The following is a 16,460-nucleotide window of genomic DNA, read 5'->3' on the forward strand; positions in this document are numbered from 1 at the left end:
GTTTATACGCTCTCTATGCTGTTCTGCCTGAGCTAAGACTGTCAGATGTAGCCCTGACTCTCATGTGTTCTGACAAAAACATAAATAAGATAATCCCTTCTATATAGAGCATGCAAAGCTGGAAAACTGTTTTAAATGAATGCAGTGTCTTTCTAAAAGTGCCACGAGCATCATTGTTAAGACAGAAGAACTTCAAATAATTCAAGTGGACGCATCACAAATAAACCAGGTCATTTTGTCTTAAAACATTTTGCTGCCACCTTCTGGAGTGCAATAAAATGAGTCCCTCAGATGAGAGGAGGAGATGAGGAGAGGGTTTTGCCTTGCAGCAGCCGTCGCTGTGACGCTGCCACAGAGAAAGAACGCGGCGACTTCTTCCTTATCGCCTTGACGTTCTACTCGCGCCCTACTTGAGCTTCGTCCGGCAGGGCGCGCCGCGAACCCTGTGCCGCCCCGCCGCCACCTTTGTCTGCTCACGGAGCGCAGCGGAAGGGGCGGGCGGCAGCCGCCATGTCGCGGGACGGCGCCTCGGCCGAGGTGAGCCGGCGGCGGGGTGCGGAGGGGGCGAGCGCTGAGTTGGCAGTGAGCCTTCTGCGGGAAAGTCATCTGCAAAACTGTTTCGGAACTGCGACAAGAAGCAGTTGATGCTCTGGTATTAAAAGAGGCGCAGGTGTCGCGGCACGGGAACAACTTCGCATCGGGTGAAAAGAACGCGCGTCGGTGGCGTTGCTGGCTTAGGGGAGGAACGGGAGCATCACTGACGCCGTCCTCTGATGGCGTTTCTCGTGCCGTCTCCCACCTGGGGTTTTTCTGTTCTGCACTGTGCGGTGCAATCTTCCCTTCGTGTTTTCTCTAGTAGACACAGGGAGTTAAGCGAGACAGAAGGGTTTCGTTGTAACAGTGCCGTTTGAGATAAATGCTCTAATTTATGGCTATGGGAATAATTCTGTCTTAGATGGGTTCTTACATGTGGATTCAACATACGCACAGAGATAACAGTAAACGGAAAAACAAAATTTCTAGATAGTCTGTTTATAGAAACTTCCCTTAAACTTCCTCAAAGAATGCAAATAAGTTTATATAGCTGTTTGTATTTGCCCCCCAAGATAGAGTGTGCAATTATTTAAATAGCTGATTTAACTGAAAATCTATTGAATCTATCTTCACAAAATAATCCAAACTAACATGCATTTAGTTAGATGCAAGTTCAACCATAGTACTCATTTTCATCTCAGAATGTCAACGTTCCTTTGCTAGGCGGCTGTTATAAAACATAAGCTCAACCAAGAAGTGTATTGGGAAAAGTTGGTCACATGAAAGACACTGAGCAAAAGTTGGTCAAGTGAAAGACACTGAGCTTAGTAGGTCAGAAAGAAAAATAACTCCTAGAAATGTGTTGTCTTCGTTTTGGACGCCACTGCCTGTAGCTACTCTGAGCCAGAGCCTCACGCAATAAAGCAGTGCTTGCCACAAGCTCTGGTCCTGAAGTAAGAGTGCAAATGGAGAATGTACGTGCTTATTTTATTTTTACAATTTACATTGGAAGCTTTTGATAGTAACTTTCATTTCACTATCAAAATGTTCTGTAAGAAAAAGAGGAGGAAAAATCTTTGCCAGTAGTATTCTTGTGGTGAGGGCAAATAAGAGAACATCATTATTTTTCTTTCTAACAAGAAATAGGATTTCGTGATATTTTGCAGGCTTTAAGAATTCTGTTGATTGGTTTGATTGCTCTGAATATAAGACAGTACCAGTACTTAGAGAGTTCTGAAGAAACATTCTATCAGTGTGTTTTGAACTCAAGATAAATAGTTCGTAATTGTTATGAATTGCCCACTTGTTTATTTGCCACTTTCTGATCTAAGGGCCCACGTCTAGAAAGTACTTCACCATCATTTTCCTCTACTCCCCACAATGAGAGATCTGGAGACTCCAATTCATTACTGTGTGGAGAAGCACCACCTGAAAAAGGTAGGACTTAAGTACATAAGACCAGATGGGGGTCATTGCTTATGCCTCAGTATCATCTGAGATTCCAATACAAGTCTTAAAATTGGCAGTTTTCTTAATTACCTTTCTACTCTCTTGCCCTTGTCTCCTTGTATTCTGCTTCTGTGAAGGGCCTGGCCTTATTCTTGCAGTTATGTCTAAATCCAGTATTGTCCCAGGCATTTAGAAACTGTGTTTTCGAAGTCTGGTAGAACTGTGCCTATGAAAGTGGTAGTTGATTTGATGTCGGGAGAGATCTTATGTGATTGAAATGGCTCTTATTTTTTGATTGCTGCACTAGAAATGTAATTGAGTGGAGAGAAAATTGGGAAATTTGGCTGTTCTTGTCCTCTCTTACATTCTATAACATTTGCTACAGCTTTTATCTTGCCAGTCCAATCGTACATTTCAGTGTAAATGAATACTGTTGTCATTAGTCCATACTGTTCTTATGAGCACATATAAAGAAAATAAATTGTCCAATATCAAATTTAGCAATAAGTTTCATAGACAAATGTTTTTAGCTTCTCAGTGTTGTTCTTTCTGTGCTACAGAATTCTTGTTCATATGTTGTCTAAGTGAATGTGTCCACTTAATCTGTTTACTTCCTCTAGATGAGAAGAAAGATATCAACAGTGACATGAAACTGTCAGTGGAGGATAATAGTAGGAAACCTGCTGCTCTGATAGTAGCAATGACCACCACAGCACACGAGAGAACAAAGTTAGAGAGGTCAGCAGATGACAGTTCATATGAGGAGAGAATTGTGCAAGAGCCAGTAGGAACAGCTGCAATACAAGAATTACCAGTGGATGGTGAGTCCAACCGTGGGGAGGTGAAGAACACTTCAGAGGATTCTGGGCAGGTATTTTTTGTGTGCATTTTTACCGTTGTTCAGAAAAATGTCCGAGAAATGCAGTGAAAGCTTCTGTAAATGAATTTACTGTTGGTTCCTTTAGTGTTTAAAACTCGGCTTATAAAACTTCTGGACCCAGGGCTCACATAAATCATGTTTATTTTTAAGGAATATGTAGGGAATACCTTCCTGAAGGGGCAGGAAGCACTTTTTGCACTGTTAGTTTAAAAGTGATAAAGTCAGTGAAATTTGTGTTTTCAAGACTGAGTTTAATAACCTTATTGAAGTAAACATGTCAGATCTCTGTTCCGAGTTGAAGTGAGCAGCATATGTTGGCAGAGAACGGAATCCATTGCATGACTTGATTAACAAGTAAGATACAAAGCACTTTAGGCCTTACTGCAAGAAAGAAAGCATGTGGATGTATGTAACTGCTAAAGCTAAATATTGAAAACAGTTACTGTTGTAGCAAGGAAACCCACTGCTCAGCCAGGTTGTTTTTATTCCTTCGTGTCTCTCAACTATAGACTTCTGGTCAGGTGTTTGTTTTTGTTTCTTTTTTTTATTAAAAAACAAAAACTTTGTAGCCCATACTGTACCTGTGCTATATTTGAGTGGCTTTCTTGTGTATGTATTTGGCATATTAACATATTTAACATGTTGGCCTTCAAAATCCTTGTCATGATACTCTAGTTCTGTTACCTGACACACAATTTTCCCTTTTTGTGTCTTAGAAACAAAGTGGAACAACGAAAGCAGTTCTACAGAGCTCAAAATCCTCGTCTTGCAAGTAAGAGATTATACTACATATCACAGGTTACAGGGTATCTGTAAGTACTGTGACAATATCACTTTGCACTCATCTTCTATCAACAGTTTTTTAATTGCTAACAGCCTCTGGCCATCTGTGGAGAGAAGATGAGGCACGTTATTGTACTTCTTGCTAAACTTAGACTCCAAGTCTTTTGCCAGTGTCTGTAATGAGTTTGTGCTAGTATCTTCACCAGTGAGTCCAGCCCATGGTATCTTGACAGGTTTTAAGCACTTTTTAATTTAATAGGTGAAAGTACCAGAAGCTTGTAAAAGCTGTTGGTCTGAATGTGTTGATTAACAGATTGTTTTGTCAATAATAAGCTGTCCAAAGCAAACAGGCTTCCTTCTTTTCCTGTCCCCACACAAGTGCAGCTACAGCCACAGTAACTTCTGGTGGGAAAAAAAGGAACATTACTTGCTATCATTAACAAGACATAGAAGGATCTTTAATAATGTCTGTGTCTTTGTAGGTTTCTGCCTTCTGCACACTTAAAGGAAAAAGTGAAAGCTGTTCCATCAGCTGCAACTGTTCCACCTCGCTATTTGGGAACATTAAAGGTTTTAGAGGATAAACACTTGCAGAAGAACAATGCAGAATTTGACAGAGCAGATAGTTTGCGAGCAGCTGTTTTCCAGGTAGATCTTAAAAACAAACAAACACCTATGCATATAAAAGTCTAGTTAGAGGATCCAGCCATGCTTACTTTCATTAAGTCAATCCTTGTAATGATGTTACTTGCATATGCTTATGTATAATTTCTTTTGTTGGTCATGTTTTCTAAAAATTATGAACTAATAAACTAAATGAAAGGTATGCAGTGTTTTATGATTTACTGTTATGTCAGATTATTCTCATATACATGATATGATTTCCTTTGTTTTTTCTTGGCCAAAGTAAGTAGTTTAGGATTCCTTTAGAAGTAAAAACACTTCTGGCATTCTCTCTGGAACAGTAATCTGTATATCCTGAGTACAATTTCATTTTATATTTTTCAAAGATTTTAGAGGTTCATAAGGTTTTTCTGTAGTTGTAGCTATTATTGTAGATTCTTAGACATTTTTGAACACAAAAAAAACGTGTGCCAATGGTGCTTAGATCAGTGTGATTTGAAGCACAGCTTTCTTTTTCCACATGGAGTAATTAGTGCAGCAGCGAGCGGAAGAACTGGGAGTCATTTTGGTGGTCATTGTACTGGTGCTGCTCTAATAATATTCAGTTGTTGCATGTGGAACTTATTTAGTTACAGCTTAAAAACACTTCAAAAATGTATGCCTTCCAATGATTCTTACAGAACTGGATGGAAAAGAAAAGAGCCTTTCTACTGGAATTAAAGAGAGCTGAGAAGAAAAAAGCTGAGGAGCTGAGGAATGATACTGAAAAGGTTTGTTTACACTCTCAGTTTAAGTGAAGTGGACAAACTACCACTTTTTTTAAAGTGTGTTGACCTGTGCTTTCTGCAGATGACATCACTCCTATTATAAGGTTACTGGTTTTCTCTAGAATAGAGTGAGTTGAAAAAGTGGCATGTCCTAGTTATTGTGATTGGTATAAGAGTACAAGGCTAGTGATTTCCTGCAGAAACATGCAAACTTACCTGCTTCCCACCAGTTATATTAGGAGTGTTTTTGGATTAATTTTCAAGCTTGTTCACAAAGGCCTCAGGATGCTCATCCATTCCAGTGTTAAGCTCTAACATATCTTCTGTTGGAAAATCAGTTTGCTCAGTAGCTCAAGGAATACTTTTCTACCTTTTGAATGTGTAGCTCGTGGATCTGTTTTTCCAGTATTAAGCAGGCTTTCCTTTTGAGCATTTAATATGTATTTCATGTTCTTCCACACACTTTGCAGGAGTAATTTATATAAGTTGATATAAACTTGAGTAAATTGTTTAAAATGAGCATAGAAGTGTATAGTTCATACTTCATTTGGAGTGTTTTCTACAAATCTATTTCCATTTCTCTATTATATTAATCTGTATATGAGAATCAATTCAAAGCAAGTGTTTTCAATTACAGTTGTATTTTATATTCAAATGTACTTAAATTGAGAATGGTATTTTTTGATCTAGAAAGAAGCCGTTAAAAGAGAGGAAGCAGATGCATCTTTTAAATCCTGGAAAGCAATGAAAGCAAGAGAAGCAAAGAAGTTGAATGAAGAAAAGAAGCTTGAGAAACTGAAGGAAAAGGAAGCAGCAGAACAGAATGCAGAAAGAGCAGAAGCAGCACAGAAGGTAAAGTGAAGTGTGTAGATAAATGTATATGAGCTGTGGTTTAGGGAATTGTTGAGGATAACTTGGTTAATCCAGCAGGAGACGGAAATGAAGGGGATTCCAAAGTCTGAACATGGTTAGTCTTTGAACAGGGCACTGTGAGATTCTGTCCTGTTGAAAATATGCAGCTGCTTCAGAAGGTCCCTGCAGCCCTGAGGTGGTGGTTTCCATACTCTGAGGATTCAGAGGCAGTGCGTCCTCTTAGACAGCTGAGATGGATGCTGAGTAGAAACTGCTTCATTTGGGGGTTGGAACTAGATGATCTTTAAGGTCCCTACCCAAAGCAGTTCTGTCTTTTTTGCTGTATAACATTAATATGCAAACAGGCTTTTTTTGTATTTATGTTCTGTCAGCTGAACATAAAATGAACTCCATATATATATATATACATAGGCAAAGAGTTAAGACTTACTGGGAAAATAATTTACTCATCTTAGATAAAGTGAGATTCCCTTCTGAGCAATGCAGCAAGTAAATATTCCAAAATTTGAAACTATAGAAATACAAATAATAATTCTGAATAAATGAAAAGAGTATTGACACAGAGATGAGGGATAAGATGGCTGATTAATCTGTTATTTTCTTTAGGCGTTTGAAAAATGGAAAGAGAAAAAAACAGAATATTTGAGAGAGAAAGGCAGACAGGAAGAACAGTCTGAAAGAATCAGGAAGAAGAAAGAAGAGGAATTAGCTGCAGAAAAGAAGAGAGACAGCATATCAGCAGTTGAAAAATGGTACCTCCTTTAGGATTTTGAAGTATCAGCATCCAAAATTTTGCTGAACGGGTTGTCTGTAGTGTTTGATACGCTGTTGACTGAGGAACAGTGGCATGGTTGGGAACAAGCTTTTCACTCAGAGCTAATAAGCACAGCTGTGAGAACAGCCTGCGGCTTCTTTCAATTTAGTAACTTAGACTCTTTCTTCCCCAAAAGGCAGCTGCCTCAGCCCTGGCAGAGATACAGCAACTGATAAGTAGGATTCAGTTAGTGTTAAGTCTTACGTGACTAGCATCGTGCTTCATTACTAAGCAATGGGAAGGGAGGTGGGTCTTTCATAAAGCTTTTGTAGTACAGCATATGAATGTAGGTGTACTCAAAAGCAAATAAGATGCATCTGCTGGAGAAACTCTTTGTTAGTTTTAGAAGCCAGGAGTCTTCAGAGACTTACATGGGCAACTTACTATTACCTGCACAACTTTTAAATCTATTTTTATATGGTAACATAAGAAAGAAAGTAGATAAGATGATATCATAATAGGTAAAAGATTAAATTCATGTATGAGGACTGCTCCAAAAGTAATGCCTCCTATTTTAGTGCGTTGGCCAGCAAAGTCAGAAGTTGATGCCAGTGGTATGGCAGTAGAGCTTGAGTGTTCCCACCAGTATATCATTACATGTCGTTGCTGTGTGACAGATGGCAGCAGAGGGGCAGTCTGACAAAATGACATCTGACATAAAAGTGTGCATGAAGCAGAGGTATGTCACTGAATTCCTCCATGAGGAAGAAAGGGCACCCAGTGACCAAACACTGGATGTGGGCACAGTGAGTGGCAGGTGGTGTGTTTCAGCCACGGCAACAGCATCGTAAAAGACAAGCCACATTCTGGACAGCCCTGCACAACTGTCGCACCACAGAGCGAATAGCATCTCAGTCAGCTCATCTGCACCAGTTGGCTAATGGTGTTGACTGTGTTACTAAATAGCATTCTGCAGCTGTATCCAATAGTGATTGTGCTTTTTTGTATCTGTTACAATTGGAAAGGTTAATGCAGTAGAAGGTTGATACAGGGGTGTAACAGCAAAGGTGCTAGTGCAGATGGAACGGTGTTAGAAGGGAAAAATAAAGGTGCTCACATGTCTCCAAAGATCTAGGCTCACAGGAAAGACTGCACAAGGGAGGGATCTCCAACCAGAGGTCCTTCCCAGCTGGCAGTCAGCCCTTAAATGGGGTGTAAGAGAGGTGCAGCCAGGCTCTATCCCTTCTGGTCACACAGCTGAGCTGCCTTCACCTGAGCTCTCAGGGCTGACTGGGTCCTTTCCCAGGTGATCAATCAGTGCTTCAGGCCATGACTCAACAATAACTGCTGATTCCATGGAAATAAATAGGAGGCATTACTTTCAGAGCAAGCTACGTATATCTTGGTGATATCATGCATGAAGATGGGCATCGAAGATTTTACATATGTTTGTTGTTAATCTGCTATTAAATGCATAAAATAGGTCTTTGAAATCAAGTTAGTTAATTGGTCACAGATACGGCATTTAGATTGTTGAAAAATGATTTCCTGTTCATCCTTTTCACAGGAATGATAAAAAAAGGGAGTATATGAAACAGAAGAAGGCAGAAAAAGTCAGAGAGAGAAGAAAAAAAGAAATACAACAGGCAGAGAAGGATGAAAAAGATAAAATGGCCAGAGAAGAATACGAAAGATGGCTGGTAATTTATAAATGTTTTACACTGTATAAAAATCAAAGAAATGAATGTAGTAACGAGGGTGAATACTTTGCATTTTAGTGTTCCTGGTTTTTTTTTGTAGTGTTACAGGGAGAGACCAGATGATGGCAGTAACACATAGCTAGTCCCCAAAACTTCTTGAACAAAGTAATCAAGTATGATGTGCTGGAACTTTAGCTTATATGAAAAAAATCTATTTTCCCCACTTATGTGACTTGGAGTTTTGCATTCCATAGTATTTTCTTCTATTCTTTGTCAGTGTATAATCAAAGAATATTAGGCTGTTATAACCACAAAATAAACAAGAGAGTTAGGCAAAGCAGACTACGATAACAAAAGAGAATAAATGGAAGGCTTACCCTTATCCTGGGCTCACTCACGAAACACCAGCAGAGCAGATCTCCAGAAGAGATCCTTCCCTTCTGGTAGCCAGCTCTTAAATAGGGCTAGGAGGGGTGCAGCCAGGTTCCACCCCTTCCGGCAGCACAGGAGAATTGCCTTCACCTTCAGGCTGTGACCCAGCAGTTCCCATACAGTCAGGAGCAGCCATCTCTGAAGGGCTTGCTCACAAAACCAGCAAAACCCAGCAGCACTACCAGTTGTAACAGTGTATGCACTTACATTTGAGAAAACATTTGAAGTGGAGAATTCCACGTCACAAAATTGATAAAGCCATTTTACTAAAGTTTGAGATCTTCATTGACTAGAAAGTATGAAACTAATGCTGCCATTTATATTTTCCCTACATCACCAAACTTTAGTCCAAGTTGTTAAGCTTTAAATTAATCCCCACATTAAGGAAATACGGTTTTCCTTATACAAACCAGGAGAGTTTGCTGATATTCTTAGCATAAACTGTTTTCTTGACAGTTGTATGATTTGCTGGTTAAACAAATACCTGCTTTTTCCATGCTTGCTCTATGGCACAGACATTCAGCATGTTGACTTTAAGGGATTGGTTTTTTTTAAAGCATTTCTTGTGTTGTTTTATTTCCTTGTGATTTGTGGCATAGTCTGTGTGTAAGGGCACTGTTCCCATTCAATAAGAATGGCATCTTGCAGCTCAGCTGGTGTAAGGTCCTTGCAGCTCACTTGCAGCATCAATAGCCTAAAAAGGAATCCTTTTCCAGAGTCTCAAATAGGTTTTCAGTGTTTTTTCTTTTTTTAACTGGGCTTATTTAACAACTGAGACAGACAGCAGCTGTATAGGTGTGGGATACCTTTTAAAGGGGAGGGAGACAAAAGTTCAGGATGGTAGAAAAGGATCAGAATCTTACAGTGCTCACTGAGCCCAGTTTGTCGTACTTGACCCTTACAGTCCAGGAAGATACAGTTCTACAGAGATAATATTATTTAATAGATTAACTGTTCTGTATTGCTAGTTTTAGTAAACGATATTACTTCATACAAACCTGGCCTTGCTTACGGTCAGTTTCACTAGTAATAACGTGAAATAATTGTGTGCTGGTTTAGCCAGACCAGGTATTCTTAATTGAATTGGATCTTAAGATTCACCTAAACAAAAGCCTGGAGATCACAGGTTAAAAGCACTAGCAACAGAGCTGATATTTCAGAGCACTTTATACGCTTATTTTTTGTACATAACACAAGTATAGCTGGTATTAGTAAGTTTTAATGAAAGATTCCTCTCTAGCTCCCTCTTTCACAATAACATGTCTATGCCCATTTACCTGTCTATTCTCTCATCTCACTATTTGTCTTTTCAGTATAACTAACAGAAAAAAAAAGTCACTTTCCTGTGCAGTCTGCTCTAGCTTTAACAGGGAGCTGGACTAGATGACCTCTTTTCCAACCTTTAAGAGTCTGTGATCTTAGGAATTTGCGGGAGTAATGATATAATGGGATAGAAGGCAGAATGACAAAAGTATGGCTACAGCAAATGAGAATAAGCCCAAACACAGCAGCTGCAAAAATGCAAACAAAGCTGCTTACCTTTGGAAAGCCTCAGGTAGGCAGGGATCTCCAGCAAGAGATGCCCTCACCTCTACTGCCAACGCTCAAATGAGATCTGGGAAGGGGTAGATCCTGTCCCCCCCCCTTGCAGTCACTCAGGTGCACTGCATACACCTGAGCTCCTCTGAGTTGGCCCTCCCTTCCCACCAGGAGCTCAGTGACTGTTTCAGGCCTCCTTTGAGGGCTTGTACTCAGTGTTCTCCTGGTGGCACATTGTTGCTTGGACCACAGAAGGTTCAGCTCACATTCTGTCAGTCCCATATAGTCCACCACCAGGTGTCACACTGATCTTATAGTGAGACTGGAGCATCTTGATGTCATGTTGCTCTTCCTGGTGATCCTGTGGACACAAAGAGATTCACAGGGAGTAGCACAGATGTTTCAGACATACCAGAAGGTTAGGTCTGCCCTCCGCAGCAAGATACAGTTCCCATTTCTATCCTGGGTCAGCACCTTGGCTTGCACTGGGGCATGTCCCAGCCATCTGTATCCTTTGGCTTGATATCTGAGGATACACACCTATATCGGGTACCAAAGGAGAAGTCCAGATTTGCCACAGGGGCATAATTAAGGTTCCCTTAGTGATGAAAACTGGAGTGTTGAGCATGATATTTGCAGGCCATGTAACCAGAGTGTGGTGTTCTCAGAATGAATTGGTGAATTCTCAACCCATCACATTTGGGCCAGTGTGTCAGCTTCATCATTTCCCTGTGACTGAAGGGGTTGGTGACCAGAAGCGTGGTAGACATATATGGTCTTGTGTTTAATCATGTGCCATGTGTCAAACCTCATATCTCTGTTCTGGATTGCTCAGGCATGCATAGTCCATTCCTGAGTGGCCCACTGTGCAATCCAAAATGTGAGGCCCTGATACACAGCCCAGCTATTTGTACAGATATTCAGGATACCATCACCAGGTTCCTTGGCTATAACCATCCACACGGCTCTCAGTTCTGCCCATTGGCTGCTCTGACCATCCCCCTCTTCACACCAGATCGTTTTAGTGGAGGGTATGCCACTGCTCTCCACTTGCTCGGGTTGCCCTTGCTGGACCCATCCATGTACCAGGCATCTTCAGAAATGAGATATTTCCCATCCTGAATGGGACTCTTCTCTGGTGGAGCGGCCAATGTTTCTTTTGGTGCATCACTGTGATACGTCACTGGGCCTAGGATCTTCTGGAGTTCTTCTTTCAGTGGTGATGAAGACAAACTGCCCCTCTGGCTAAGATAGGTGACCCATGCCAAACCTGAGACCAGAACCCAGCTGAGGTTCAAATGGAATTTTGACGCTGCCATAGGCCACAGCTGATGCCATCCTGAGCTACACGGACATCTAGTTTAGCTGGAAGGGTGGAATCGAATATACCCAGTGTCTCCATTGCTTTCTGGAATGCTTCTTCTGTTCTCCCCCAGTCCTATTTTTGTCCTTTCTTCATGAGTCAATACAAAGGCCTCAGCAGTTGCACTGGATGGGGTATAAAGGAATGCCAGTGTCTTAATATACCCAACAATTCATGCAACTGCCTTGGCATGGTGGGGACTTGAAACGCCAGAACCTTGTCTGTTACTTCACTAGATAGTACTTTGATCTTTCCTAACCAAACTACAGCCAGAAATTTCAATGACAAGCCTGATCCTTGCACTTTTTTTGGGTTTATAGCTTACCCTTCCTTTTGCAAAGGAGTAGTCAATGAGTCTGCCACCTTTTCTAATGCCTTCAGTGAGTCAGTTGTCAACAGGAGATCAGCAATATAGTGGTACAGTTTTATGTTGTTATGATTATTCCACTCTGCTAAGGTCATGTGCCACTAAGTTATGACTGTAGGTTGGTGAATGCACATACTCTTTCAGCAGGAAGTTGGGTTTGTAAGACCTGCACGTAGCCCGTATAATTCTCCCATATGGCCAGTGTGAAAGTCAGATGGAACATGGAGAATGACAGTAGATTATAGAGAATTAAATAAGGTCACACCGCCTGTTTGTGTGGCCATACCTAATATTGCCTCCTTAATGGACTCATTGAGATAAAAACCAATCACTGTGTCCTAGATTTGGCAAATGCATTCTTCAGTATCCCAGTTGCTGACGAATCACAAGACCAGTTTGTGTTCATGTGGGGAGGCAGGCAGTGGACCTTTCAGGTCCTGCCACAGGGGTACGTGCATGCACCAACATATTGCCATAACCTGGTATGTGATCTGGCTAATTGGGAAAAACCTAATAATGTTAGCTTATATATTATGTTGATGATCTCTTGTTGACATCTGACTCACTGGAGGCAGTAGGACAGGTGGCAGATTCATTGACTGGAAGAGCATGGGCTGTAAATCCTCAGAAGGTGCAAGGTCCGGGCCTGCTGTGAAATTCCAGGGGGCAGTTTGGTCAGGAAAGACCAAAGTACTGCCCAGTGCTGTAACAGATAAGGTTCAGGCATTCCCAGCCCCTACAACACCAAAGCAGCTGCAGGAGTTCTTAGGTATGTTGGGGTGCTGGTGTTCCTTTATACCACATTTAGTGCAGCTGCTGAGACCATTATACAGATTCATGAAAAAGGGGCAACTGGGGGAGAATGAAACAAGAGGCTTTCCAACAGATCAAAGTGGCAGTTAAACAAGCCCAGGCATTGGGTGTATTTGATCCCATCCTTCCAGCCGAACTAGAAGTCCATGTAACTCATGATGGGTTTGGCTGGGGCCTGTGGCAATGCCAGAGTTCTGTTTGGACCCCCGTTGGGTTTTGGTTTCAGATCTGGCATGGAGTAGAAGAAAGATACAGGATGATTGATTGAAAGCACTAGAGACAGCAGATCCAGTGCCCTGAAAGTGCTACAGACAACATGGGCTTCCCTGCTTAGAATCCAAATTACGGGCACCAATGGTTGGTTAAGACCCCAAATGGGCAATTAAAATAACCTTCTGCTTCTATCCCTGAGAATCTAGAACCAGGTACCCATAGACTGGCCCATAGAATGGCCTCGGAAGGTGCAAGTAGGACCAAAATGATGTGGCCCACTTGTGCCTTGCGGGAGACTGTTGAAGGTTGGGGAATCAGTCATTTGCCTGGTAATCGGTACATGGCCTGCAGTCGATGTGGTCAGCACCCTGGTCTTCATTGCTAAGGGCCCCTCCTCATGTCCCTGTGGCAGATCAGGACCCCCTTTGGTGCCTGATACAGTTATGAGCCACAGATATCTGGCCAATGGTGTGGTACAGGTGGCTGGGACATCCCCAGTGTAAGCTGAAGTGTTGACCTGGGATAGGAATACAGCCTGTACTTTGCCCTGGAGGGCGGACCTTCCCCTCCTGGTACCTCTGAAACATCTGTACTACTCTCTGTGAGCCTTTGGAAGACTCTAGGATGACAGGAAGGAGCAAAATGTCATCGAAGCATTCCACTGTCATTGTGAGAGCATGACATCTGGTAATGGGCTATGTGGGACTGATGGAACATAGGATGGACCTGCAGCAAACAACTGCGTGCCTCCAGTAACACCATCAAGCACTGGCCCATGGGAGAACATGAACCCCAACCACAAACCAATCATCAATTGTCTTACACTGTGTCAACCTGCAATTGTGTAAGTGTTAGGATCCCTGTATTAGGGAAGGCTCACCCTCCAGCTGGCTCAATCATTGGTTCATGCTGTGAAGGGGTGCAGTGTATGGGAGCTGTTGAGGCACAGCCTGAAGCACTGATTGATCACCTGGGAAAGGACTGGGTCAGCCCTGGAAGCTCAGGTGAAGGCAGTTCAGCTGTGTGACTGGAAGGGGTGCAGCCTGGCTGCATGTCTCTTGGACCCCATTTAAGGGCTGACTGCCACTGGGGAAGGATCTCTTTCTGAAGATCGTTCCTTAGTTAAGCTTTTCCCTGCAAATCTAGAATGTTCTGATATGGTTGATAAGTCTCCTTCCTTTATGGCACCTCTCTGTTGTGCATTTTGTAATCACACCTTTGTTGTAATGCCTTTCCTATTGTATTGGTCTGTCCAATTGCCACAATTCAAGACGGACATAGTACTTAATTCACCAGGCCTTCTCTTGTCTTTTTTGTTTAAAAGGTACACAAAGCCATCTCATCCCTGAGACTGTCACTTCACCTGCAAATAACATCACATGTTACAGTGCCTCTGTGTTTCATTGTGCAGTGTGCGTGGCTGCTGAGTCCTTAGAGGGATGTGTGAAGCTCCAAATGGCAAATTAACTTCACGTGAAAGATGCAGCAATAATTCTGACTTTTCAATTGCCCTAGAGTTCTTTTATTTGACATAATGTTTTATTCTCAGGGAAACATGTTGAGGAGAGAGCAACTTCAGAAGAAGCAGAAGAACCTCCGTGTTGTGCATAGGAATGAAGTGCCTTTTCCGTGGATCCCACCTGGCAAAGTCACCTATACAAAGAACTACTGAGCAGCCTATTGCCCTCTGTACAAAGAGATAATCTGCTTATGATCTCAAGACTAGTCTGTTATTTCAGTTTTTCACTGAATCCATGATAGATGTTATATCCTTTCTTTTTAATTTATTTGATCTCTGGAGTTGAAATGGGTTTCTTGTCCTATTCCATGACATTAACAAATGCACTAATTTTTGTAATTCTGCATTTAACTTAGTTTTGTTCAATGTTGTGTTACTCCATTCCTTCTTGGTGAAGGTGGATAATCAAGAGATGTGAGGCTAGACTCTGTTTTCTTTGTTTTTTTACCCAGTAAGTGGCAGCTTACTGTTGTAGTGAGCAGAACAATTATGCTTACATTACTACTCTATTACTATTCAGCAGCAGTAATGACAGATGTTACTCAAAATGAGTGGTCACTTGCAACTAGAAAAAAATGAAAACACTTCCACATCCATTCAAAAAATTTTAGTCTCTATTTATAAACAAATGGTGATAAACAGGTGATGAACACAGTATTCAAGAAAAGGGAAAGTACAGGCCAGGGAGCCTACCTATGTGTGCAAGATACAAGGATGTTCAAGCCTGATGGCGTGCTTGAATTGCTTCTCTTCCTTCACCTGCAAAACCCGTTTTGAGTGAGTTGTTGAGAGATGGTTCATGCATGGAAGGTGAGAATGGTGATTGTCATCAGGAATGGTTCTGCCATGAGGAAGATGAGACTGGGGGATTTATTCTGGAAGAACTGCTGTGTGAAACAGGGAGGATGGGGAGATACTGGGTGTCTTGCAGTAGAACAGAGGCATGAGGCTAAACCATCAGTATGGTGTGAATCTTGTTCTTCATGCATGAAGAAACAAACTACACAGAGCACGATTTTTAGATTGTTGTAGAATCATAGAATGGCCTGGGTTGCAAAGGAGCACAATGCTCATCTAGTTCCAACCCCCTGCTGTGTGCAGGTCACCAACCAGCAAACCAGGCTGCCCAGAGCCACATCCAGCCTGGCCTTGAATGCCTGCAGGGATGGGGCATCCACAACCTCTTTGGGCAACCTGTGCCAGTGCATCACCACCCTCTGGCTGAAAAACTGCCTCCTAATATCCAACCTAAACCTCCCCTATCTCCCTTATCCCCCTTAATCCAATTCCCCCTTATCCTATCACTATCCACCCTGTAAAAAGCCGTTCCCCTCCTGTTTATATGCTGCCTTCAAGTACTGGAAAGCCACAGTGAGGTCTCCCTGAATCCTTGTTTTCTCCAAGCTAAACAAGCCCAGTTCCCTCAACCCTTCCTCACAGGAGAGGTGCTCCAGCACTCTGATTGTCTCAGTGGCTGGTTCATGGCCAGCTTCTCATCCACCAGGATCCCAAGTCCATCTGCGCAGGGCTGCTCTCAAGGAGATCTGCCCCCAGTCTGTATCAATACCTGGGGTTGCCCCGACCCAATGCAGCACCCTGCACTTGGCCTCGTTGAACTCATTAGGTTCACATGGCCACTTCTCCATCCTGCCCAGGTCCCTCTGGATGCTTCCCTTCCCTCCGATGCATCGACTGCACCGCTCAGCTTGGGGCCATCTGCAAACTTGCTGAGGCTGCACTCGATGCCATCATCTGTCATTGATGAAGATGCTGAAGAGCACCGGTCCCAAGACCGACCCCTGAGGGACACCGCTTGTGACCGGCCTTCACCTGGCACAGAACAATTGATC

The 16,460-nt window shown here is 42.4% G+C and overlaps 1 protein-coding gene across 2 annotated transcripts; it reads left to right on the plus strand.

The window, feature by feature from the left end:
* Nucleotides 1-458: 458 nt before the first annotated feature.
* MAP9 (microtubule associated protein 9) lies at nucleotides 459-15,035 on the plus strand. 2 transcript variants are annotated; one of them, XM_052690389.1, is made up of 10 exons: nucleotides 459-537; nucleotides 1,866-1,971; nucleotides 2,604-2,854; nucleotides 3,580-3,635; nucleotides 4,129-4,294; nucleotides 4,951-5,040; nucleotides 5,728-5,889; nucleotides 6,517-6,662; nucleotides 8,232-8,364; nucleotides 14,641-15,035. In XM_052690389.1, exons 1-10 carry the CDS (start codon nucleotides 511-513, stop codon nucleotides 14,761-14,763), a joined length of 1,260 nt encoding a protein of 419 aa, XP_052546349.1. In that variant the 5' UTR covers nucleotides 459-510; the 3' UTR covers nucleotides 14,764-15,035. The 2 variants fall into 2 exon arrangements, with proteins under 2 accessions (XP_052546349.1, XP_052546348.1); XM_052690388.1 differs by having other exon boundaries at nucleotides 492-582.
* The last annotated feature ends 1,425 nt before the right edge of the window (nucleotides 15,036-16,460 follow it).

This window comes from Tympanuchus pallidicinctus, unplaced genomic scaffold, assembly GCF_026119805.1.
Source record: "Tympanuchus pallidicinctus isolate F22 unplaced genomic scaffold, pur_lepc_1.0 scaffold26, whole genome shotgun sequence".
Lineage (NCBI taxonomy): Eukaryota > Metazoa > Chordata > Aves > Galliformes > Phasianidae > Tympanuchus > Tympanuchus pallidicinctus.

Excerpts from the sequence above, each read along its gene's own strand:
- MAP9 (XM_052690388.1), top strand. The coding sequence starts at position 511 with ATGTCGCGGGACGGCGCCTCGGCCGAGGTGAGCCGGCGGCGGGGTGCG. Across the intron at positions 1,972-2,603 it reads AGAAGCACCACCTGAAAAAG|ATGAGAAGAAAGATATCAAC; the intron begins GTAGGACTTAAG and ends TACTTCCTCTAG. Across the intron at positions 4,295-4,950 it reads TGCGAGCAGCTGTTTTCCAG|AACTGGATGGAAAAGAAAAG; the intron begins GTAGATCTTAAA and ends TGATTCTTACAG.